Source organism: Plectropomus leopardus, chromosome 18, assembly GCF_026936395.1.
Source record: "Plectropomus leopardus strain MGB_pleo_1.0 chromosome 18, ASM2693639v1, whole genome shotgun sequence".
In the NCBI taxonomy this organism is placed as follows: domain Eukaryota; kingdom Metazoa; phylum Chordata; class Actinopteri; order Perciformes; family Serranidae; genus Plectropomus; species Plectropomus leopardus.
The window spans coordinates 29,636,486-29,662,928 of NC_142193.1; the positions used below are offsets into that span (position 1 = coordinate 29,636,486).

General features: G+C 39.5%; 1 protein-coding gene and 1 long non-coding RNA gene across 2 annotated transcripts in view; both read left to right on the top strand.

Annotated features, from left to right (window-relative positions):
- The window catches only part of LOC148186532 (uncharacterized), a 58,288-nt gene that overhangs the window by 15,412 nt on the left and 16,433 nt on the right, over positions 1-26,443 (top strand). The window contains exons 2-3 of the long non-coding RNA XR_015774818.1: positions 7,140-7,243; positions 8,993-9,055. This is a non-coding gene — a long non-coding RNA (uncharacterized LOC148186532). The remainder of the gene's footprint in view (positions 1-7,139; positions 7,244-8,992; positions 9,056-26,443) is intronic.
- On the top strand, positions 21,069-22,729 carry foxd7 (forkhead box D7). The gene has a single exon (XM_042505544.2). The coding sequence runs from the start codon at positions 21,534-21,536 to the stop codon at positions 22,473-22,475; it is 942 nt and encodes a 313-aa protein (XP_042361478.1). The 5' UTR covers positions 21,069-21,533; the 3' UTR covers positions 22,476-22,729.

The following is a 26,443-nucleotide window of genomic DNA, read 5'->3' on the forward strand; positions in this document are numbered from 1 at the left end:
TAATGTGCGGGCAGAAGCCCTCAGTGATAGTCAGTATGTTTACATGCACAGTTTAGTGGAGCTACAGTCAGAGCTCAGTTAGGTCATTTAAGTGGACTACTGGCCTTGTTTCAGTATACAAACACCAGGGAGCATCAGTTTTTGACAGAAGTATGTCTGACTCCACCAAGGCAGGTGGAGATATGCCTCCTCACTGCTATTTTCTATTAAACCTTCCTCCAGTTGAACCATTACTTCACATATTAATTAAGTTAGCAAGCAGCAAGTCTGCATGTCTGTGTCTCAGTCCAAAAGTATGTGGTTCCTGCTCTTGCACTCGCTGCGACGATACCTTCGTCTTGTTTTGTCTCCTTCTCGTGGCTTCTTTTTACAAATTTATGCTTTTCGACTTCCAGGTCAAAGCCCATGCTCTGAGCATGCTCAGAACGTCTCGGCCAGTGCAGGTCCGACTGAGGCGCATACATGAAAGAGTAAATCGACCCCCAATCCCACTACCTAGGAGTGTTAGAACGACTTTGAGAAGTTTTATTTAGGCCGGTTTCAGTCAGACTAACATGTTCACATGTTGTATTTTAAAAGTCCAGTTTTAGTTAAAGCTATAAACTTTCACTAGCATTGTGTAAAATGTACTGACTGAGTCCCTCCATCGTCTGGTTTATCAGTGTCTCGATGTGGGAGACGCGCTCCTCGTGGCTTCAGTTTTAGTGAGACGTTAATTGATGCTGTTGATGTCCAGAACCAAATATTTGACGTGATAATGGTGAATTTTGCTTCTTTCTGGTGCAACCAGCCCTTAATGTGTGTCGATGTAAAACACAAACACACATACACACACACACACACACACACACACACACACACACACACACACACACACACACACACACACACACACACACACACACTCACTGGTCGACTTTGTCCCACTTTCACAACACGTCCTTCAAAGCCGAGCTGGGACCTTTAAATAGTTATCGTTATTTATGAAAGGGGAGGAGGTGGTGCAAAAAGGGGGAGTCATGTCAAACAGTTCTTTTAGCACTGGGCTTATGTTGTTTTTTTGGCTGAGGGAGGGGTATACTACTTTAAATGGCTCTATTTTGTATTTAATTTACAGCCATTTTAAAAAAAAGATTTTTTAAATGTTTTTTTGTCTTGTAAGATTTTTTGATGATTTTTTTTCTCTTAAGAATTTTAGTGATTTAACATTTTTGGCATTTTTTTCTCTTAAATTTATTGGTTATTTTTTGGTAAGGCATGTTGTCTTTCAAAGTTTTCAGCAACTTTTTTTTTTTTAATGTTTCGAGATTTTTTTGCTTCCAAAAAATGTAGTGATTTTTTTTTTTAAATAGATATTTTCTTTTCTTTAATATATTTGGGTGATTATCAAAGAAGGTATGCTCTCTTTAAACATTTTTTTTTTTAATTTGGGGATTTTTCTCTTTTATGATTTTTAGTGATTTCTTTTTTTTTCATCAGCAGTTATTCATCTCTTTATGGCTCTAGCTCTGGAGAGTCATTAATTTATAGTGTTGATGCCCAAAACCAAATATTTGATGCAATGATGATGGATTTTTCTGTGCCACTTTCTGGTGAGACCAGCCCTTACACACACACACACACACACACACACACACACACACACATTCCTGCAAACCTCAGTGGTCGACTTTGTCCCACTTCAACAACATGTCCTTCAAAACGAAGCTTGGACCTTTAAATAGAGCTCTGGGATTGAAACATCACTCACATGTCACCGAGCTGCGGTCAGAGAAAATATTCAGCATCGACAGAGTTGATATATACGGCCACTCAGACTTCAAACAGATTTGGTTTATTTGAACTTGTAGTCTGTTTTACTTCCCTTTCACATGACTCTCCTCATAAAGTCAGAGGCTTAAAAAGGCGCAGAAAAAAAGGGCATTCTGGGTTTTCACAAAGCTCGAGTTGCACAAAAGAAAGAATTTGGTGGAAAAGACGTGGATCTCGTGTAGCCTGTGCAGCGTGTGAGGGATTTCAGCATCGTGTGATTGAGGCTTTTGCTGCCAAGCACAAAGGGGGCAGGGGGCTAAAAACACACATTTTCTTTGGTTGTGTGTGTGTTTTACAGAGTGTGTATGTTGAGAACAGATGAAATAGAGTTGGTTTCGTTTGAACGCCGTAGCTTGGATTGATTTGCGACTCTCCCGGCTCACAGCTGAAAGCTGCTGGGTAAAATCCATTATCGTCCGTGACCACTTGAAGGAGCCGGACAGCTCTGCACATTGTGTGCATCATCAGCTCCTTTAAGATGATTTATTTCAGCTCAGGCCCCGACTGACGTCTTTATTGTCAACATTTGGTCTGACTGTTAATGTGAACATTTTCTTTAGTTTCTTCTTAGGGCTCAAACTTCCAAAGACATTATCATGAGCGCCGCAATTACTTCAGTGTTCGTGAGTGTCGGACGCGATCAGATGAGACCAGAGTCAGGTCCAGACTGTCTGCAGGAGTCCTCCTGTGAACCACGGGGAAGATTTATGGGTACCAGGGGTGCAGGGGGATGATTGCTCCGCTCAATGTCTTCATTGTGTTGTGAACTCGTGTGTGTGAAGGAGGGATACGGGCCGATACTCAAGCCTCTTTACAAAGGGATTAAAAGGGCAAACTAGCAAGCACACATAAGCCTGGAGAGCAGGAAAAACACAATAAAATACTTTCAGAATTAAAAACTTTTCTCTGCTCTCTGTGTAGCTGCAAATGTTGAAGGGATAGTTCACCCAAAAATGAAAATTCAATCATGATCTACTCACAGTTATGCCAATGGAAAGTTGGGTGAAGTTTTATAGCCCAAAAATGCTGCTAGGTTTTCACGGTGAAAAGGTGTTGCACTCATCTCCCAAAGAATTGAAGCAGATGGTGACCAGGAGTCAATCATTAAAAAAAAACATAATAAAACTGTAAAGCCCTCTGAGGCAAACCATGTTTTGTGATAATGGGCTCTATAAATAAAACTGACTGACTGACTGACTGACTAAAACCACAAAATGTCTCCATACTACTCGTCCAGGGTTTCCTGAAGCCCCAGTATGCCAAGTTGTTTTGAAAAACGTCACTGGCGTCATGTTATTAGTCATGTTGTGGCCTGTAGCTCCTCGTGTGGGAGCTGCGTTTACGTATGCACACTTGCTCAAGACCAGCGAGCGCTCGCCGTATCTGCACGCCAGTGTTTAATGCAACCTGGAAGCCTCCCACAAAAAAAGTGGATGTATATCGGTATCGGTTGTCGGCCAAGAGAGTTGTTATATATTGGTGTATTGGATATCGGCAAAAACTCAGAATTAAAGTCGAAAATTTGTGAGAAAAACTTAAATATTCTCTGAAATTAAAGTGGTAAATTTAGGAAAATAAAATCACAAATATGCAAGAAAAAAACAGGAATATTCTCTTTTTTTAAGTCTTAAATTTGTGAGAAAACAGGACATTTTTCTGAGATCAATGTCACAAATTTACAAAAAAATTAAAATATATATATTTTTTAATATATTTATTTTTGTCAAGGAACCAAATCGCGTCACTTTGCATGGTCCAACCTCATCACACTACATGCACCACCAGTAAACGGGGAGTCTCGGCAAACACGGAGACGTTGGCATGACGGTTGTTTAAATGTTCAATCATGACGTCTCATTGTGGTTCAAAAGGCCTTTCCAAAATGTACGTTGTAGCGATGTTACCGGGAGTGGGATATTAGCATTGTGTCCCTTTTGGAGTCAGCCTCAAGTGGTCATTAGAGGAACTGCAGATTTTTGGCTCTTCATTTTTCAGCTCTGGGAGTTGCTGCTTGCTTTTCCACTAAACCAATAACAAACAGATAAATCAATGTGGTACATTAATTTGTTTTGGTATGAATATCACATGCACGTTTCCTTTCTGTGTATGACTTCACCTTCATGCCATTTCACCAGCTGTCTCCCAAATTCTTCCTGATTCTTTAGTGTGAAACTGTTATCTAAGGCCAAGAGCAATAATGATTTTATCCTTAAAAAAATATAAATCTGTTCAACAGCCAGATGGTTTCATAGCTTGGAAGTCAAAGACACAGAAGATAAGCGTTCTTCCCTCTCTCTGCTGTTTTTCTTGGCTCGTCAGTCGGGCGGCAATAAGTTTGGACACTGGTTGGAAATGCACTCTTCAAAACTGACACATCTTCAGTCATTTTTTCAAAGTTCCCAGTTTTCCCACACACACATATAAAAGAAAAGCATTCCTGCAGTCAATAAGCTCGTCATCAATCGCTGTCTCTGCAGCCAAGGACAGTTGGAAATGTTCCTGTAAACAACATGAAGTCATTATGCAGCACAGAGGGCCTGTGAGAACCTGTTTAACCTTTGTCACAGTAGCTTATTGAGATGTGTCAGAATGACGGGTGGATAAGCCTGCTGGGTTCAAGCTTTTTTGGCTTATACTGTACAGCAGCGATACTTGTTTTGACAGGATGACAGGAGGCAGGCCAGTCACAGCAGCCCCGTTTCAAGTGTCTGGGATTTTAGGACGTTTCTCAGATTGTAGGATATTTCTAGGATTTCTAGGATATTTGGACTTCTCTAGGATTTTTGGACATTTCTCGGATTTTAGTTCATATCTAGGGTTGTAGGACTTTTCTACGATTTTAGGATATTTCTAGGATTTTGGAATACTTGGAATTTTAGAGCTGTATTAGTAGTACTATATTTCTTGGATTTCAGGACTTTTCTAGGATTTCAGGATATCTCTCAGATTTTTCAAACCTTTCTTGGATTTTAGGATGCTTGTCTGATTTTAGGACTTTTACAGGATTTAGAACATTAGGGGGTTTAGCTAGGACCTCTGTCTGGGCTTGCAGGATTTTGACACATTTTTTTCCGATTTCAGAGCATTTACAGGATTTTAGACATTTCTCATTAAACACTTTTCTAGAATTTCAGAAGGTTTCTAGGATTTCAGGATGTTTTTGGGATTTCAGGACATATCTTAGATTTTAGGATGTTTCTACGATCTTAGGACATTAGGGTCTTAGCTAGGATCTCTGCTTGGAGGTGCAGTGGATCCTCCACTGGCACTTATTTTCGCTAAATAAGCCCTATTTTGATGTTGTTTCTGGCACAGAATGCATACTAAAAGTACAAAAACAATTCGTAGCGTGAGTCACTTGGGGACCACATGGCACTCTGTCGGGGGCCAGATTTTTCCCGCGAGTCGTAAGTCGAGTATCACTGCTGTAGGTCCTAACATTCACAGGACTCCAGCAGTTATAGCGGTCAGATGCACGTGTATGTTTACGTGTGGCTACGTGAGTGAATCCCCGCTTATATTCAGGTTTGCGTTGGAGGCTGAGTGTGCAGGTGACCTGGATTTCCCATCATAGGACACTCATCCCCAGGAAGGAGAAAAGGAAGCTGCTGTGAGTCAGTCGGCACAGATACCCATCAGTGATCATCACCGCTGTGACACACTGCACACACCCCAAACACACATCAAATGATTTGTTGGCAAACAGGCTGCTCTGGTCGCCACCTGCGGTGAAAGTTCACGCGCTATTTGCAGAGTTTTCCTTCGTCAGAAATAATGTCCCCGATTCACATGTTCAACAGATTAAAAACAATGACAGTGTCGTGTCAGCAAAACCAACAGTAAATGTTCAGTTGCAGCTTATCACCCAAAACTAGGCACAGAAGGGCAATAATCCGGAGCAAAAGTGTAAGAACTAAAGTCCCAGTGTGTTTGTCTGCTCTTATATAAGCTGTTAACGTTAACATGTATCTAGCTTAGAGGCAACTCGATCTCCAGAATAAATGCTACAATATGTTACATTTGTTCATCATAAGGTAGCAAATACACTGATTTTTCTAAACATTTCTTTATGCTTTAATATCACTGTGGTTAACATCTGGTTAGGTCTCGCTGCAAAAATAACTTGGTTATGATAAAAAAAAAAACAAAAAAAAAAACAAAAACATGTTTTGTCTTAAAATGCCTCACTTGATGGCACTAACCTGGCCGAAAACATATAGATGTTTATGTAAAAAAACAGCCACTATTAGTGGTGCTATATTGGCAGAAATAATAGTAAAAAAATAATGATTTTTGTGGCACTCTTACAATAGAAAATATGGCAGCATTGGTAAAGCAACTGCTTTTTGTGGCACTATCATGGCAAGAAATGCAGCGATATCTCTGTAAAACAGCAACAACACAAATAAACGCTTTTTTGGTACTATATCCCAACAAAAAACACGGCAATGTCTTAGTGATAAACAACCGCTTTTCACGTCACTATCCCAGCTGGAAATACGGTGATCCCTCAGTAAAAAAATGCTTTTCATGGCACTATCCCCACATAAAACATAGTGATATCTCAGTAATAAAAAAGCTTTTTGTGGCTGAATGCCAACAGAAAACATGGCAATGACTCAGTAAGAAACAACCACATTTAGTGATTCAGTCATAGCAGAAAAGGACGCAACTTCTCGGTACAAAACACCCTTTTGGAACTATCTCGCACAGCTTTTTTAGCACAAAAGTAATTTTTGTGAAACAATAGAGATGTGTCAGAAAATAGAAATATGCTTTTTCTGCAAAATGAGTACTTTTCATACTTGTCGTCCTTCTTGCACCTTTGTCTTTCATGTACGGTGAGTACAGCTTAGCCTTGTGGTGCTGATATAACATGTTGCATGTTTAAATTACGGTGACTTTAATAGCATAATTTTCTTTTGAATCAGAGTGAGGAGATCTGCTTCACCTCTGTGAGAACACAGTACTCACATCAGTCTGTCAACAAGATACCGTTAGACTCAGCAAAAGATCTGCAGTTAACGCCGGCCAGTCTGCATGAGCTACATCTCACATTGTCCATGTAAAGCGTGCACTGCTGTGGAACATGCCGTAACGTACATGTGTGTTTGCATGACTTTACCAGAGAGCAGAATGAAAAACTGGGACCAACTGTCATCTGTCATCGTGCCTCTGCATTTCCAGAGCAAACAGTCTCAGTCCAACACAAATACGTGCTCAAGACATTAGCTGTGAAAAACCAGCGTACTGTGGACTAAATGTCAACCATATGAAACAAATCTGCTGTTTCTAAATCCATCCACATCCCACCTGTGTGTTCACAGGCTGCCGCTGCTGTCCGAGGGGGTCAGAAAGGTCACGGGACGGCAGCCGTGTTTGGGACGGCGGGCCTCCAAAACATGTGGAAACAGAGAGAGGGAGAGACCAGGTGGGTTTCCTGACAGCATGCCAGCCGAGGAATGTTTCTGTCAGCGCTGAACTTGTCCGGTGGGAATCGCCACTGGAATGTGTTAGCATCACAGCTGAAGGTGGCGGGATCAGTTGGCAGGCACGGGTGTGTGCGTGTGCGTGTGCGTGTGTGTGTGTATGTGTGTGTGTGTGTGTGTGTGTGTGAGTGGTATATCAACACACATTAAGGGCTGGTCTCACTAGAAAGCGTCACAATTAAATATCAATTTAATATTATCATCTTTGCATTGAATATTTGGACATCAAGAGTATTAATTAATGGGTAATTAATTAACTCCTTTCAAAATAATTGCCAATTTTTTAAAAAAAAAAGACACACAAAAGATTTTAAAGAAAAAAACCTCAGAAAATGTAAAAGAAAAAAAAAGGCCATAATTTTTTTTAAAGAGAACGTGCCTTCCTGCTGGTTTAATCCGCATGTTTTCTAATAACCAACAAAAAAAAAAAAAATCAATTTTTTTTTAAATCACCTATTTTTTTTCTAAAGAGAGTATGATTTACTGCAGGTTTTCTTTGAAAATAACAAAAAAAGTAAGATTTTTTTTTTGCTATTTTATGAAAATAAAAAAAAATCACCCAAAAATGTAAAACAAAATAAAATCACTAAAAAACTTTTAAAGACATGCTTTCCAAAATAATTTTTAAAAAAAACCAACTTGGTCCACATAAAACAGCCAAATAAAAAAGATTAAAATAAAACTCGCCTACGTGTACAAGTGTGCATGTGTCCCTCTGTCGGAGGGGTGGTGATGGATTATGAAGGGGCCCACGTTGGGAGAACACCCGGCTCTCAATGTAGCAGTCTGACCTCTAAATACACAGCAGAGCACCCAGGGGTCGTGGCCCCCCGAGGTGTCCCGGGACCAGTTGCTGCATGGGCCCTCTCTCCTCACGAGAGAGCAGGGGGGTCGGAGCATGTGACCGAACCACTTGCTTCATGTGTCAGGGAATAATTTACTGCAGCGCTTTTATGTCCCACCAGCAGCTCTGACAAATGTTACACCTCCGGATCAGGAGAGATGGAGTCTGTGTGAAAAACTTCCTCAGTCTGCAATTAAAAAAAATAAAAATCTTTTATTTTTAATGATTTTTTTTATTTATGTAGTTAATCAAACATGAAAAACCAACAGTATTGTTATGGAGCTCAACATATCTGCAGGCCCCTGATAGCTACATGTTCTTAGACCCTAAAATACTAATTTAACAGCCACAGCGGTAAACTACACACCAAACTGTTACAGTGCAGCAAAAATATTACAAACATAAAAGCCTGTTACCTCTCAACCCTGTAACAGGCATTATGACCACACAGCTGACTTTTTTGTGATCAAATTGCTTCACTAAAAAATTTATTTTATACAGATGTTTTTATACGATGCATTTCATAATTTTGATAATACAATAAATCTATTATATTCTATTTTTGTTATATTAAATTGACTGATTTTTTTCTACCATACAGTTTTTGCTGATTTTGTTATATTTATTATTTGTATTTATTTTTAGTTGTTTATTTGTTATATTTATTTACTATTTATTTTCAGATTTTTTTACATAACATTGACTTTTTTACCATGAAGTTTATACAGATTTTTAGTGTTACTGTTAAAGAGTTAAAGCTTTCAACCTAAACGTTGACCCATAGCTAACATGTGTTCATATGACTCAATTTCTAACATGGATTCCCTCCATTTTTTAAAATCTGTAGGGGATGTATTCTTCCAGACTCTGAGGATCGCTCGAGCTGTGACGACTCCTACATTTATCACAAGTAAGACATATTCTGATATCTTTGGAGATTTTGGTACCATCGTACCCAGCCACTTCCCAGTGTGAGCTACAACTTTTTCCCAAAATGAGTTAAAAAGTTACATTCCCAGATTGCACGTAGAAATGTTCCTGTTTCTGTCTGACATTTCGGACATAAATTATTAGTCATTAGGCCTATCGCCCGGAGCTTAGGAGTAAAGTAAAACCTGTGGATTGATTTATGCTGAGTAAATTCCCCCTTTGCCTCCTTTATGTATTTCCCAGTATTTTATAGCATTTTCAACCATTCCTCATTGCTTAATTCACACCCCAGGTCCTTCTACCTCAGATTTTAACAAATATATTTTTGTAACATGCTAAAGATTTTGTAGAACATAGCTGCCCTGCGTGCTATACCAGGTAATAAATCAAATAAAATAAAATAATTACTATCCTGAATAAATTGGCCCTTAATGATACAGTTTCTGATTTGTAAATACTTCCAAAAATTACCTTTATTGACCAGAAAAAGAGAAAAATCCCATAATTAGAATGAAACAGTCAGAGCTCACATGTGAAATCAGATTTTTTAGGTTTCAAAGACTGTAAATCTGCAGGTGTAACAGTATCAGCTGCACATTTTGGGAAGTGTGAGTTTGCTGGCTTCTTTGCGGAGAGTTAGATAAGAAGATTAATTCAAGGTAAACCCAAAAATCTGAGTGCGTGAGTGATGAGGTCACACCTTTGGTCGGAGTCATAGACAGTATAAATAATGGACATAGTTACCGAGACGTCACACATTGAGATCTCAGTGGCTGTTCGTGAGTTTGGCTCAGTGAGTTCGGCTCAGTGAATTTGGCATTTCGCCACTGCCTTCTTGGGTTTTTTGGAACCAGAACTGATCATATTTGGGATGAGGGGTTGGGATGATGCGATGGATCCAACATGTTTTCATCCCAAGTCGTCACATATTGTCGCTTTGCAGTGGACTTGTGCGTCTTGTATTATTGTGTCAGTTTTTCGTAACATGGCTGGTAAGCCCATTCATACATTATATGAATATACTTAAGTAGTGTGCAATACATTAATATATCCTAGTTATATTTGCTAATTTATGTACTGCACCTGGTCCTCGTGTGAGTCAGCGTACACAGGACCACATGAGGGGCCAGGGGGCATCTTTTGCCCGTGTATTGGGACGGCTGTGGCTCAGAGGTAAAGCGGGTCGTCCTCTAATCTGTAAGTCGGCAGTTTGAGTCCCAGCTTCTCCATCCAATATGCTGAAGTATCCTTGGACAAAATACTAAACCCCAAATGTCTCCCGATGCTGAGCCATCGGAGTCTGAGTGTGTATGAATGGTTACCGAGTGGCAGGTGGCACCTTGTACGGTAGCCTCGGCCAACAGCGTGTGAATGTGTGTGTGAATGGGTGAATGTGACTCGTGGTGTGAAAGTGCTTAGAGTGGTCTTAAGACTATAAAGGCGCTCTGCAAGTGCAGTCCATTTTATCTCTCTCACATACGACTACCGCCTGTTGCTGCTTGTTTCTGTCCGTCCGTCTGTGTTTGGTCTGAGTAGATTGTAAAACTGAATTGCTCTTCTGGGGTGAATAAATTTGTCTGAATCTGAATCTACATGTTACGCTCAAGCTATCCCTCTGCGTCTGCTGTTGACGTTCAGGGATGCCGCTCCCGTGATATCAACTCAAGCACCGGGGGGGACGACGCTGCGCGTGCTTATGTTTGGGCAATTAAAGTACATGAAAACCAATGCCAGGACGTTAATAAAAGTTCAAACTGGTTAGGATTAGGAAAGGGAGGCACATGGTACAGGGTAAAAAAATCCCCAAAAACAGCAAATTCAGACAGGAAGCAAACACCAAACTCCTGCATGAAAGTCCAGGGTTTGTTGGATCCATTTCCAACCCACCTGCCCTTCAGGGACCTTCGTGCTCCCTATATTACATCATTACTGGCAGCATTTGTTCAGCAGTGTATAATAACACTTCGACCGGTTCTGTGCGGCCACGTTCTAGCCAACGCCACCCGGCGGACTATCATACAGCCATGAAAGGTTGCTTTTGGCGTTGGGATCTTGTGCTGAAATCACTGCAAAAGCGGCAGGGCTTGAAAACTTCAGAATGAGAACGGGCTGGTAGCGCAGGTCTTGCTGTCTTTAATGTCGCTGTCGCTGATTAGGCAGCACAATCTGCCCGAAATACGCAGAAATCATTTGACAAATCTAAGTATTCAATTCAGGGCAGCAAAGTACAAAATTGCATGCATCTGATCTCTTTAGGTTACCACTTTTCTTTTGTATAGATGTTGTTTTTTTTCACAAGATATCGCGGTGTCTGGCCACTGTAACTTTGGCTTTTTAGTTGGATGCTTGACCCACTACCTAAGGGCTAGCTCGGTTGTAGAAGACAACCTGTCTTCTGTTGGCAAAGCATTAAAATAATCAGAGAAGGTGTCCGGTTAATACTCCTTTGTTTACATTTTGTTTGGCGCTCACTCCGACATCGCGACTGTCCCTTTCTGCCACCAGATCGACTCTGCCGACAAAATCACTGTTTACAAAAACAAAAAATGGTCTTCAGGACATTTTATATACTATTGTTATTGACAGAACTTTGCTCTGATGGCTGTTCAACCTCCAGCCGTCAGGCAGCGGCCTGCATCATCCACCCGAGCTGAAGAGTCGATGCAGCTCCAGAAAGATGTGTACATTATGTGCATTTTGGGCTTGACCACAAAAGCCAGAATAAGTCTGTGACTGACACTTCCTTTTTCAATACCTACACTTCTAAGCCATACGCTAGTTTTTGATCATGCTGTCTTTGGTTTTGACCTGGTTCTCTTTTGCTCACAGCAGTTGGAAACTTTTGAGAAAGTGGAGAAGTTTGGTGGTACAAAGTTTCAGTCTAAGCAAACCATCACACAGTTTTGTTTTTTAAGGATTACTGAAACCAGGTGGTCTGTTCCCACTGACCTCTGAGATTTCTCACATCCAAACTTTGGAAAACCTCATGAAACAGACCGTGCAGCTGCAGCCCTGATGGGTGTGTTTACACACTGCTGGGCTTTGCAGTAACGTTGGCCGGACTCACCGCCAAATGCCCGCTTACATCACAGAACCCTGTGACGCCGATCTTCCTTTGTAGCATTTCTCAGGAGATCCTCGTCCAAACAAACTCATGTCAGATGCATTTTCCTGTGAAATGCCTCTGTGTCCTTTTAGGACGAGCTGTAACACGCTGTCCGAACGGTGCCAGTCTCAGATGATGACAGTGGAAGATTATCGTCCCATCTGAGGCCGCAGAGAGCAAACAGGAAGTAAACACTGCAGAAAGTCAGCTTTCAAAATCAAGGCAAAAAAAGTCTTAAAATGAGGGATATTTGACTTAAAATAAGCAAAATCACCTGCCAGCAGAACAGGAAATTTAACTTTAAATGATCTTGCCTCCAAGAATCCACAGATATCTTAAAACTAGTGTTGAAAAAGCTAAAAACAAGTACAATCTGTCTAGAGTAAAGTAAGTAAAATATTTAAGAATTGTAAATTCAGCACATGTTAGTGCCATCATCTTGACATAAGGCAAAGATTCAATCATAAAACCAGTAAAGCTACATATAAAACAAGTCCATTTTTTTCTTGATTGAAAGAATAGATTTAAGAATTATTTTCTAAAAAAGTAGGAAAATTTGCTTAAATTTAGCATCCAACGCTATTGCAATATTCTTGGAATAAGGCCAAATACCCTGAGATTTACGGAGAAAATTACAGTATTATGCTTAAAAATCAGTAATCCTGAATAAGATAAATGTATCTTAACACTTTGAAACCTGGAGCAACATAATTTTCCTTGGGCTGAGTATTTAACCTTTGAACTCAGTGCAAATTGGTTTAATTTCTTCTTTGAAAAATGGTTAAAACAAAAGTTTAAATAATAAAATCACAATTAGTATTAGTATATTAGATTTTTTTTAAAGGGTAGGGAAAAAGGAAAAAAGGGAGGGGAAAAACTATATTATAATTATCATAATTACAAAATTACATAATTAAAATGATGTTTTAGGCACTTTTTCAAATTCTCATGTGTCCTGTTTATTTTTATTTTGACTTTTTTTCCCCAAAATTTTCATTATTTTCATTTACACGGCTTGGTCACTTTTACTCATTTCTCTTTAATTTTGTTTCATTTCTTCTTTCGTTGCTCATTGCCCTCCTCTCACGTGTTTGAAAGAAATCAAGCCAATATTCTCAGGTTTCAAAGGGTTAAGATAAAAGATAAATGCCTGCTCAAAGAAAGATATGAATAGCAATGCATTTCTTCACACTTTATTGTTTCAAGCCGCCATGGGCAGAATTGAGGTTAAAATAAAATGATAAAATAAAAAAATTAAAAAATAATAAATAAAAAATTGATATTAAATAAAAGTATGAATAAAACAAAAAGGTCAGGGTCTGAGCAGAGAGCAGACATGTCAGTTGTGTCCTCTTGTCTCTCTGCATCAAACACGAGGGCCTCTGAAGTCTCCTGTAACTTCTCATGACACCCTGCGGTTTAATAGCTCGCTGTCTGCTGTCCCCCCGCCGCCCCTGACCACCAGTCAACACGGTTTGTGCTCAAAACACATCTGCATTCTTTCCATCCTCAGCTCCGTCTGACAGCAGCTCAGGGCCGAACACGACACTGCACGCAGACCGCCGCTGTCACTCCCAATAGACACAAATGTTGGAAATTTCTGCAGGCGCTGTGTGGTAGTTTTCAGCGTCGAGGCGTACTCTGAGGTCAGATGATGCTTTCTGACCAAAGTGCAGTGTGTTAGTGTGTCTTATATGGTGTTTGTCATTTTTCTGAGGGAAACTCCACACCAGCGTGCAAACTGGACCCAAAATGTTCCCAGTGTGCGCATGTAAGAGTTGTGTCAGCACAACATTTTAGTCTCAGACACTGATGTTAAAAAAAGTGACTTAAAGTGCCAGAAAATTGCCATTATTTTTGGTGTAAGAGCTCCCTCTGTTGGAAAAGTTTACAAACTCTTTTATTACTTTGTGCTGCATTCAGACGCCTGTCAGAGGAATTTGGTTGGTGATTTATTTGGAAAACGAGGAAAAGGCAATAAGCAACTTTGCAAGAAATGTTTTACAAATTGCAAGAAATTAGTTGATTGAGATCTCTTTTTTATCTATAAAGGCAAGGGGAAATGTCCTTAAAACTATAATATTAAACATAATAATTATATGTTTAAAATTATCATACAGCATTGTTAAATTTTAATTTACATTTTTTATTTCCTTCTTTCTTTTTATAAGGAAATTTCCTCAATTTTGTTATTAAGAATTACTATAGAAATACCACCAAAAAAATCCATATTACTTTGGTAACCTCTTTCTGTGTGTGTGTGTGTGTGTGTGTGTGTGTGTGTGTGTGTGTGTGTGTGTGTGTGTGTGTGTGTGTGTGTGTGTGTGTGTTTGTTTGTTTGTTTGTTTGTGTTTCACACCGTATCTAATGGTGAAATTGCAGTTATACTGCAGTTTTTGTAGTATTGCTGTAGTGCCTCCTCTGGTATTTCTATGGATTTCAGGTACTATAGGAAATTATTATTGTTATATTACAGAAGTTTGAATAGTATCATTGTTGGGTTTCTATATTATTTCTAGGTTTTTATGCGTCAGCGATGGGTCACTGTGCCCTTGACTCTGTCCAACTTTCAAGAATTTGGATTAGAATTTGGAGGTCAAAGGTCAAAGGTCATCCTTACATCCGTGTCATTCTCTTGAGTGCCGTATCTCAAGAAGCCTTCAGGGAATTTCCTCAAATTTGGCACAAACGTCCACTTGGACTCAAGAATGACCTGATTAAATTTTGGTGGTCAGAGGTCACTGTGACCTCATGAAACATGTTTTTTGGCCACAAGTCAAGAATTAATTTGCGAATTATGAAAAAAATTTCATACAAATCGTTGCGATGCAATGATGATATTTTATATTCAAAAGGTCAAAGGTCAACTTCACTGCGACATCATCAAAAACACTTTGCTGGCCATCATTCAGCATCATAACTTGGGAACAGAAAAAGGGAAAAGAATTACCCATAATGTAGGATATAAAGTGCTCCATGCTCAAAACTATATTATTATTTCTGGGTGTCATTCTGGGCTTTTGCCTTGGAATTTGTCTTTTTTACTATTTTCCACCTGATGACATCTCGCTCTCTTTTTAAAAAAAAAAAAAAAAAAATTTCCATGTGGAAAAAATACATGCTGTTTCCACTACAGGTGCACTGTCACAATCAATATTGCTGCAAATAACTGACATATCCCAGGCTGGGATGATTAAAAATATACAAAGAATTGAATGAATGAATCAATAAATAAATATATTAGTACTAGTAATATTAGTATATTGAAAATAATTCCCTTTTTTTCATCTAAAACACAGTGACATCATGACAAAAACCTGCCATTTAAAGGGTTAAAGTTCTGAAAATTAATGCATTTTTTATATTTATGATTAGGAATGATGTTGGTTTCAAAAAAATAAACTCAATGGAAGTAGAAAATAATATCTATCTATATATGTGTGTGTGTGTGTGTGTGTGTGTGTGTGTGTGTCTATTTTTTCAAGCCTGCCTTTGAAAAGTGCTTTTGTGCGCAGATACAAGTTTATGTAATATTAAAGTGGGCCCTAAGGGTTAAAGTAAGACATGAGGAAAGTAGAGAATGAATAAATAAACAAATAAATAAATATTTTAAAAAATGAATAAATAAATAAATATTTAAACACGAATACATATTTTGAAAATAAATTAATGAATAAATATATATATATATATATATATTTTTTTTTAAATAAATAAATATTTTGGCCCAGGCGTTTCACTTTTTCATCACGAGATGGCGCCACGCAGTCGGCGCTCCAGCTGTGACTGATCCTGCAGATACAGATGTGTCGCTGCTCATAAATGACTCCAAACAAAATGATTATTGAGAGAAAGTTGACACGAGATGATGAGACACAGAGAAACAGGTTTCATTGCTTTCTGTGTCATGGAGCCTTTTGTCAGCTCATAAATAACGTGTTAATGACCAGCTCAGCTCGTGAAATTTACACATGTATCCTCCCCTAAACTCTCTGTGCGCGCACGTGTCTGTGTGTGTGTGTGTGTGTGTGTGTGTGTGTGTGTGTGTGTGTACGTGTGTGTGAGAATGTGTAAGTATGTGTGTGTTTGGCTCTCTCCTGTTGTCTGACTCCGTTTCATGCAGTTATGATTCATGATACCTTAAATTACACGTTATATTATTGTCCAGCGCGCTGCCAAGATTTTAAGGGGATCAAGATGAGAGAGGGGCGCGCGATGTGAAAACAACCTCCGCCTCTTTGAAGCAGCTTCAGCCTCTCCCAGTGAAAAATGAAAAACACGCTGCAGGTTTTTTTGTTTTTTTTTAATCGCTCCGTGAATCATGCGAACGGCTCGAAAGTTTTCACCGAGATAAGAAAACATTTCAACTGCAGTAGCCCGGAACAGCTCCGTCTAACCCGGCTTGTGACCCGGGTTCATTTATCCAGAATGATCCGGGGAGATCCCCCGGGCCTGTTTAGTTCCTGCCAGATCATGTTATTACTCCGGGTCCTCGGCGGCTGCTGCAGCTCTCCCACTTCTTCATCTGCGGCGCAAAACAAATAGCGTCTCCACAATGGACGCTTGTGTTAGATAGCACATTTGTTATTGTTAAAGTGTGTGCGTAATGGATAAAAAATAGGCCGTTTGATTTGAACGTTTCCATATTTTATACTCCTAAAAGAACAGACCGAGAGACTAAATTTAACCCCTTTTGTTGTCTTAACTTTCTGTACTTGTCCTAAGAGTCCAACATGATCCGCCTTCTCAAAACCTAAAATAAAGCAGCTTGATTGAAGACAGAACCTGTCATTCATCACAAACTTTGTGAAAATCGAGGTTTTTAGCAGTGGTGGTAGTAGTACTTTATTCAGTCAGCATACATAATACAATAAATACAAACAATATAGTCAATAAACAACAGTCTGTGTGTGATGGAGCTAAATGCTTATATCGGCCTGACCGATATACTCATCAATTTAAGCTTTCAGAATAAAAGAAAAACGACAACAAAAACTCATTCACAGTATAACCTTAAAAAATTGCTTCTTTCCCCTCTTCAGAGAGCAGAAAGGCTGCATGTAATCAGTGGAATCCACTCATTTTTTATCAAAACACACCTGTCACAGTTGTTTTCTTTACTAGAGTAGAAGTTTATTGTCATTATTATTATTATTATTATTATTATTATTATTATTGCTAAAGGAACTGCATGGGTGTAAACCATTTGTATAATTTTGTAGCAAGATATATCACTTGTGCAGGCAAAGAAAATAAAAGAAATGTGCAAAGAATATTTTAGTATGTATTTTTTTATAAAAAAACAATAACAGACATATATATATATATATATATATATATATATATATATATATATATATATATATATATTATGCTGTAGAATAAGGACAGTTTGCAAGTTTGTGTGCATGGACTTTGCAAGTGTGTGTGTGTGTGTGTGTGTGTGTGTGTGTGTGTGTGTGTGTGTGTGTGTGTGTGTCTGTGTGTGTGTGTGTGTGATTATTTGGTTTTTGTGGTATGAAAATTATTTTTATAACTTTTTTTTGTCTTGTCTTGACCCCTAAGACAAGATTTTGGCCCTGCTGGTGTAGCTTTCATGGACATATAAAAAAAGGAGGAAAATGTTTTCTCATGTTGGGGTCATTCTAGGAAAAGTCAGCACATTTCAAGTTGAAAAAAGATCATTTAGGGGATTTTCTATGCTGTTAAACATAGTGGTGGTCATTGTTGACCCCTAAGTCGACATAAGGGTTAAAGTTGTATGTCCCTCCGCTCAGCCAGAGAAAAAAAAACAGTAGCCCTTCCCTATTACTTAAAATATATTTTTTATGCCCTCTCCTTTCTGCACCACCATCCTCCCTCATAACAAACAGTCCCTAATTTTATAGACCTCCCCATTACACAATATAAGCACTTGGGGTGGGGAGAAAAAATCGACACAGCATAGTGTCACGATGTTTTTGTGTGGCAATATCACGTTTTATAGGGCCAATTATTGCTGTTTTAATATAAATATCACAAATACAAAATGAACGTTTTTTTTAGCCCACTAGAATAATAAAATCAGTTGTTTTTTCAGTCCACTGTAGATACATATTGCTGCAATAAAAATGACTGAAGTGAGATGATCAGACAGAAAAAATGAAACATGACTTTTGCTAACAAATGTTTTCAACGGAGGAAAAAAGCTGAAAAGACCTAAAAACATAAGTGCATGAATGCTGCACTCACATTTGTCTCAAAGGCTTTGCTGACCCACGTTGTTCGACCCCTCCATGTTAAATAAAGAACAGTCCCTTACCAGAAATAACAACTAGAGAACATGTAACAAATGTGACAGCATTCAGCAGAGTGTGCACAGGACAGATTTGGTGTATGCGATTTGTCCATTTTTGTCTTGTGAAATGCCTCATATGATTTTGGAGCAGTGATACTCAAGTTATGGCCTGCGAACCAAATCTGGCCCTTAATAGGGTGCCAGGTGGCCCCCCAGCTATTTTCTAATTCACAAGAAAACAAAGTGATTCACACTGGGAATTTTTTTTTTTTTTTTACTTTTAGTATACAAAAGGTGCCAGAGAGCATAAAGCTGCATCAAAATAGAGCTTGTTTATCAAACAAAGTGCCAGTGGAGGATCCCCTGCACCCTCAACAGAGGTCCTATAAGCCTCTAATGTCCTGAAATCTTAGAAATGACCTAAAATCAGAGAAATGTCCTCAAATCCTAGATGTGTCCTAAAATCAAACGCCCAGACATTTTCTTCAATCCTAGAAACATCCCAGAATCCTAGAAACTGCATAAAATCATAGAAGTGTCCTAAAACCCGAGAAATGTCTCAAAATCTTAGAAATGTCCTGAAATCTAAAACACGTCCTGAAGTCCTAAAAACATCAGTGTCCCCAAATCATAAAAATATTCTAAAACCAGAGAAACACATGCGGCTGTTGTGACTGGCCCCTGGCTCCTGCCCCCCGGTCTTTTTGTAAAAGTGGCCCCCCAGCGAAGCACGTTTGGTCTCCCTGATCTGGAGCCTTTTTCTACCTTCAGCTTTTCTTTTTGACGCTCCCGCTCGCGCCTTATTGAAACCACACAACGCGCACGGGGCCTGTTTCCAATCTGTAGACATGCGTGATGAATTTGGGGAAATCATCTGCAGCTTTGCTGGTACCGTATAGCCCACCCAGTCCGGACCCGGTCCCCCTCTGCCCCGAGGTATCAATACGATTAGAGGCAGGAAATGTGGGAATCCCCAACAAAGGGCTCCATCATTAAACACAAACAACCAGAGGCCTCCCAACAATACCAAAAGCGCCCTCCTCTCCTGACTCCGCTTTCATGTCTGCGCAAGTGAAAATCTATTACTTTCATCCCAATATTCCCATCCTGCTCTCAGCTGCCCATTATTAAAGAAGATAATCTGACGGGGTTACGGCGGACTTTGATAGGTCTGCGCTCAGATGGAGAACAGAGAGTGTAGAGTTTCTAACCCAGGTTACACTCACTGCACCAATAATATTATTCCTTCTCCATTTCACACACGGAGATGTTTACCAAATCTCAGGGAAGCTCAAGTGCAACTTCTTTAAATTTTGAAAAATCCACCTCCAGAGAAGTCACCGTGCACGCAGGCGACAAATTATTATTTTCTGCAGCAGCAACAAAATCAGTCATTCCCGTTTTATCCGCTGTCTGAAAACATGTAATTGCGCGTCAAGTGTGTGCGTAAAGAGCGGCTGCAGGAGCCCTCGAGGAGGATTAAGGCTTAAGTCCCTGCCTCGCGTGGAGAAGCGTTTGGGGATTTCCCCCCTCAGACTTTAAATTCAGGATGGCGATCTGATGTCACCAAACTGTCGATCAACTTAGTTGGAAATGAAGATATTTATAGCCTTTTATATAATGACTTTTCAACAGCGCTGCGCAAAGATGACAGTTTCCACCTCTTTGATTTTGGGTCGATATATAATGAAAAAAGTATTTAAAAGTATTTCGTCACTTTTTTTACACTAAATAAAAAGCAATAAGATCAGAATTTATTATAAATAATATTTAAAAAATCAGTACTTCACATCCCTGTAGCGATATTGCCACACATAAATATCGTGATAATATGCTGTATCGATTTTTCCCTCACCCCTAGTGCTTATCTTTGTTAATGGGGAGTTTTAGAAAATTAGGGACTGTTCATTATTTATGAGAGGGGAGGAGGTGGTGCAAAAAGGGGGACATATGTCAAATAATTTTTAAACTCTGGGAAGGGGCTTTTTTGTTTTGTTTAAGTGGAGGGGCATACAACTTTAAATGGCTGTATTTTGTACTTATTTTACTGCCTCTTTTTTTTTAAGAAAAGGAGCATGTTCTCTTTAAAAAGGTACTAAAATTACACCATTTATCATAGTCTGTCAAACCTGAAGTAATCGTTAGATTTTCAAATTTCCAACTGTCCTTTGACACATCATGTGAGATGGACACTCAAGTCAGAAAAAACAACCAAATCTGAACTTAAAATTGAGATATTTCATCAAAATCCCTCTACATTAAGAGAAGATCAGGGACTTTTTTTCCCAAAAATACTTCTCCACTTTTTTTTCCTCCACCAAATAAACAGTAAATACGATCAGAATCAAGAAATTTTAATAATAATAATAACTTAAATCATTAAAAATAGGTGAAGGAGCGGCCTACAAAAAGTTTGTTTTTTTTTAATAGATGCATACAAACCAAAGTTTTCATTTCATTTATCTTCATATTATTCATATTTATTGTCACTTTTTTTCGGAGTCAACTCTGAAATCTTGAAAAAAAAGAAGAAGAAAAAAAGGCTTGACTGGCCTCTAAAAATAAACCTCTTCCTGCTCTTCAGGATGTTTTCACTGAGCGGATCTCTGATGTCCGCGTCGACTTGGCACCGCTGTGCCGATGATGAGAGTGCTCCGGGAGGCTGGTATCGGCCCTCTTGGTACCTTTTGCGTCGTTTCCATTGGTCAGGATCTTTTCCCCTCGCGCCTCAACGTGACATCACATCCACCCGACCCACAGGAAAGCAGCGCAGATTACAGATGATGCTGGACATCTCGGAGGACGCGCACACTTTTTTATGCTTTTACGCACAATCACTCGCTGACCGCTCCGTTGCGCTCAGAGGCACCAAAATAAAGGATATCAGCGCGTGCGGTTTCGAGGAGTCTGGAAGGAGTTTTTGGGGAAGTAGGAGGAGGATTGTGTTCCGGTCTTCACTTTTTTTGTGAATGGAGATGAGTCGTGCGTAAAAATCTGTTGATCGCGTTAAAGAGAAGAGCTGTCACTATCCCACCTGTTGGCAGGTGGTGTTGGCTTCACGCGTGGACTTCTACTATGACATTGGACATCATGGAGGATATTGTGATCGACGTGGTAGGGGAAGGACTCAAAGACAGCGCAGAGGAGCAGCTCTTACCTTTGGATGAGTCCACGAAGGCTTCCAGCGCACAGAGTAAAGATCGGGACTCCTACAGCCCGGATCCGGCGTGTCCGTCCCCCGCTAAAAGCAAAGGACCCGCGTCCGTGAAGCCTCCGTACTCTTACATCGCTCTCATAACGATGGCGATACTTCAGAGTCCAAAAAAGCGGCTCACCCTCAGCGAGATCTGTGACTTTATCAGCCACCGCTTCGTGTATTACCGGGAGAAGTTCCCCGCCTGGCAGAACTCCATCAGACACAATCTGTCGCTCAATGACTGCTTTATAAAGATGCCCAGAGAGCCTGGAAACCCCGGGAAGGGCAACTACTGGACTCTGGACCCAAACTCCTCGGACATGTTTGAAAACGGGAGTTTCCTGCGGCGGAGGAAGCGCTTCAAGCGGCAGCATTTCCGCTTCGACCCGCTGAAGGAGCAGCACCTGGAGCCCAGCGGGCTGCACGGGTTCCCGCACGGCGCGTACGGGATCGGCGCCGCGGCGCTGCAGCTTCCCAGCCTGGAGCTCTACCCCTACCTCCATCACCACGCGCACTCCCCGTGCGGCCCCGCCGCCATCCCACCTGTCAGCAGCATCCTGCCGGCTCTCTCCAGCTTCTTCTCCCGCAGCGCGCTCACAGCCAAGGCGTTCCTGCAGGCGCAGCCGGGCGTCGAAGCCTTCTCCCCGGGTCAATGCACTGCTTACTCCGCTCCTCTGAGCTCCGGAGCTCCGTACGCGTCTCCGGCGCTCTTCCACCCCGCAGCGTCCCCGCACTTCCTCAGTTTACACCAAGAATATCAGAAACTACAGCGAGGCAGCGCGGAGCTCTCCAAACACATTAACACTGCGAACAATGAATAATCACAAGAGATGAACTCGTGTTTTCTCAGGTAACAAGAGACAATTTAAGCAGAATTTCTCCAGCGACGAGTCTGCTTTCAAAGAATGTTGTAGATATGTTTAATAGAAAAAAACTCTCCTTTTTCTCAATTTTATGGCAAAAAGCTTTTTAAAATTTTGATCACGAATTATCTTCTTTTGTTTAAATATTTAAATGACGAGTTTCCTTTACTTTTTTTTCTGGAAAGAAATAAAAATAAAACTAAATATTTAAACTTTGCGTTCAGTTGTATTTTGTACAAATCCGCGGAGCTTTTTTATTTAGTTTAAGGAAGATCCAGAAAACAACAGACTTTTCATGCGTAAATTTACTTTCAATTTCAGTTTCCGTCTTTTTAATATTCCTGCGTCGATTTATTAATTAATTGGGCCTTAACCTTTAGCCTCATAATAACAGTTGAATAAAATGACCTCTGTTTAAACATTAAGGGGTATTATTTAAGGAAAAACGGACAAAAAACAATACTGACGAATAATTTGAAGACTTAATATGCTGCAGATTTTGTGGCCTAATTGTTTGCGTGAAAATGACTCCCGCATAAAATAATCGATAAGATAAATAAAAACAAATCTTATACAAGTGAAAATAGCCTACATCTGTGTCAGCATTTTTAATTTGGACGATAATTTAATTATCAACGACTGAGACGCTCTGTGAGATATTTAATATATTGAAACTACAAAAATAAAGCTTGTAAAATATTATATGGCAGGCTTTACAATGACATGAAAAGCAGCATTATGCAGCAAGTCGGGCAGACTCCGCTGTCAAGGTCAAAGTCTGCAAAACTTTTATTAGTGCGTGAAATTATGACGAAACTGTAATAATAATAATAATGGGCTAATAATAACAATAAATCTCCATGATCAAAAGCTTCTGCACGGCATCTGAGGAGCTGAAGTTACATTTACAGACTGATCACGCGTGTTTGCGTGTGTGTGTGTATGTGTGTGTAGTTCATGCATATAACGCTGAAATTATACATGCCTATAATTGCCTTATTTCTCAGGGCCACACACACTCTGTCCGCCTGTTCCCGCGAGAAAATCTGTTCAACACGTTTTTTTGATGCTAAATAATCTCATCTGTTCCAGCATAAAGATCATAAAACCTCCCAAATGTTCCCACAAATGAGCATTTTCAGTTAAATCACTCAGTGTAATTATAATTTTCACTTATATTACAGAGGATGTTAAGCTGAATACACTTTTGTTTCAGTTTTTATTTTAAAAAAAGAATCATTTATTTGTTATTTATGGGCATTTTAAAATCTGAAAAAAAATGGTGAGTTTTAAAAGGGTAATTCCTTCATTTAAATACAGTCCTAAAAGAGTTTTTATGTTGTCACTGTGAAGTGATGCAACAATTATGAAACAAAAAAATATCAATTTTTAAATAAGGAAATAGTCCAACAATTGTGACTTCTTGCAAACACAACAAAGGCACAAACATAATATAACATTTAAACAGGCTCTCATAAACTGTATGTTGTACCTAAAAGAGTAATGCACCCAAATTTGTGTACAACCCACTAAAAACATACAAATATACAGGATACAATAGTGTAAGACAATTAAGTCAGCCTTTATAATTTGCATTTCTCAATGCAGACATGTTTATTATGATAAAAAAAAAGTTAATATTTGTATGTTATAAGTCATCAAATTTCACTGAAAGTAACATTTTAAAGAGGAATCCAAACAGTCTGACTTATATTTTTTGTCCTTTTTTCCTCTTACAGTCTGCTGTGTAAAAGTTCAGCTGTTTAAAAATCTGAATCAAGCTGATAAAATCAAACCCTGATCTATCATCTAAACCTAAAACAAATGCAATAATCTCGCGTGTGTGATTTCACCTGGAGACACAGACAGAATAAATCATGCGATCACTGAATCCATCCTCAAACTTTCCGCCCGTTCCACTAATTCGGATGATCTGATTTATTTTCTCCTTGACTTTTTCATTTAAGTCGACGCTGCGCTGCTTCACAGTGAGAGTGACAGTAGTTAAATAATTCTAGGTTTCGGAGCATGGGAGTATTTATTTAATTCTATTCTGGGGCTGCTTTAGATGGATTAGGGTGCTGAAGCTCTTGGACGGGGCTGATGGATCACACCGCACGCTTTAGTCCTCCTGCAGACTTTGGCACCCAGCGAGGGGCTGAGACAAATAAAAAGATTGTTACCTGATGTGCTGCTGAGCTGCCCACTCCTGAAAGAAGACTTTCCTCAGTGATTCTCCTTTTTTTTCTGAGCTCCATTCAGAAGATCTCACACATGAGCCCAAAACTGATCTAATTCAATCCGTGCTGAGGTTTTCCTCTTTTTCTGTCAGGACCAAAAGTGTAATATTTGTGCTGCTAATCTTAAACAGTTGCGGCAAGAGCTGTGGTCAAACTGATCCAACATGAGATTCATATCACACACACCGCAGCACTTCTGCTCTTATCTGATTGGAAACCAGCAGCTGAACATTTTCTCTCAGTTTTCGGGGCTTCGCTCCTGTTTGTTCAGTCACAGCTGTGCATGAAGCTGCAGCAGGTTGTAACTCTGGGAAAGCTGGAAAAATTGAAAGTCTTGTGTGTGATCCATACAGCAGACAATAAGTCAAAATACGTAGAATCACACACATAAACAGGATGTGTCACTGTCAGAGGTGTGGACATGAGCTGCAAATTTAATCCGTGATGTCTTAACTTTCTGTATATTCTACTTGTCCTACATGTCAAAACCGACCCGCCTTCTCTAAACCAGTAAAATAAAGCAGCTTGATTGAAGTTTAAACCCCAAATCTATTTTGCATGAATAAACAACCTGTCATTCATCACACACTTTGTGAATATCGAGGTTTTCCCTCTTCATGGTGCAGAGAGACTGCGTTTAATCAGTGGAATCCACTCGTTTTTATTACAACACACCCTTCAGAATTGTTTGTTGTTATTATTGCTAGTGGCACTGCATAGGTGTCAATATATTTTTGAGCAAGGTATCACTTGTGTAGCCTAAAAAGTAGAAGAAATGTGCAAAAAGTAGTTTTGGATGCATTTTATTATGGGGAAAAATAACAAAAAACTGTACATTATACTGTACAGTGAGGACAGTATGTAAGTGTGTGTGCATGGACTTGCTGTTGCATTCCTGAGTGTGTGCGTGCGTGTCTGTGCGTGACCCCTAATGACCCCTAAGACAAACTTTTTATCCTGTTGGTGTACAGCAAAGGCATGTTTTTCCTTTTTCTCATGTTAGTGTCATTCTAGGAAAGTTCCTTGGATTTCAAGTTGACAAAAGATCATTTAGGGTTTTTTTCTCTGCTGTTAAACATAGTGGCGGATCATTTTTGACCCTTAAGACAACATACGGGTTAATGCCCGTGGACTTGAATTGACAAAATCAAAGTACTAGTCTAACCTCTCCCTCATTTTCTGGTCCGATCCTTTTGAGCACCTGTTGTGACAAATTACAATAATGTACTGGCAGCTGTAGTGTCCAGTATCCTACTGATATTTTACAGTATCACTACCTGAAAATACTTCAACATCATATCACCAGTACTTTACGATAGAATTTGAGGTTTACAGTGTAATATTGGCTCCAAAAAGCATCAAGTTTTACAGTGTTACTGTATTTAAAGACAAAGCCAAAACAAATCAGTGCATAACTCTTAATATGTGGCCATATTTTTGCAGGAATTTGTTACAGTGTACATGTGTGAATTAGCACTCCAAAGCCAAGTTATTGTCAAAATTGTTGTTTTTTAGCTTAAAAACTGCCCCAAATGTGATGTTAGTAGTACAAAATGATGTGCATATTCTCAAAACTGTACAAAATGCACACATTGTTAACCAAGAGTGTAGGTTTATGTTTTAATATTGCGGGGGTTTAGCAGTCCTCCGCCGCAAAATTTTAAGCTTCAAACACTTAATTTCCTG

Bases quoted from the DNA above. Each gene is read 5' to 3' on its own strand.
- foxd7 (XM_042505544.2), top strand. From the start codon at position 21,534: ATGACATTGGACATCATGGAGGATATTGTGATCGACGTGGTAGGGGAA.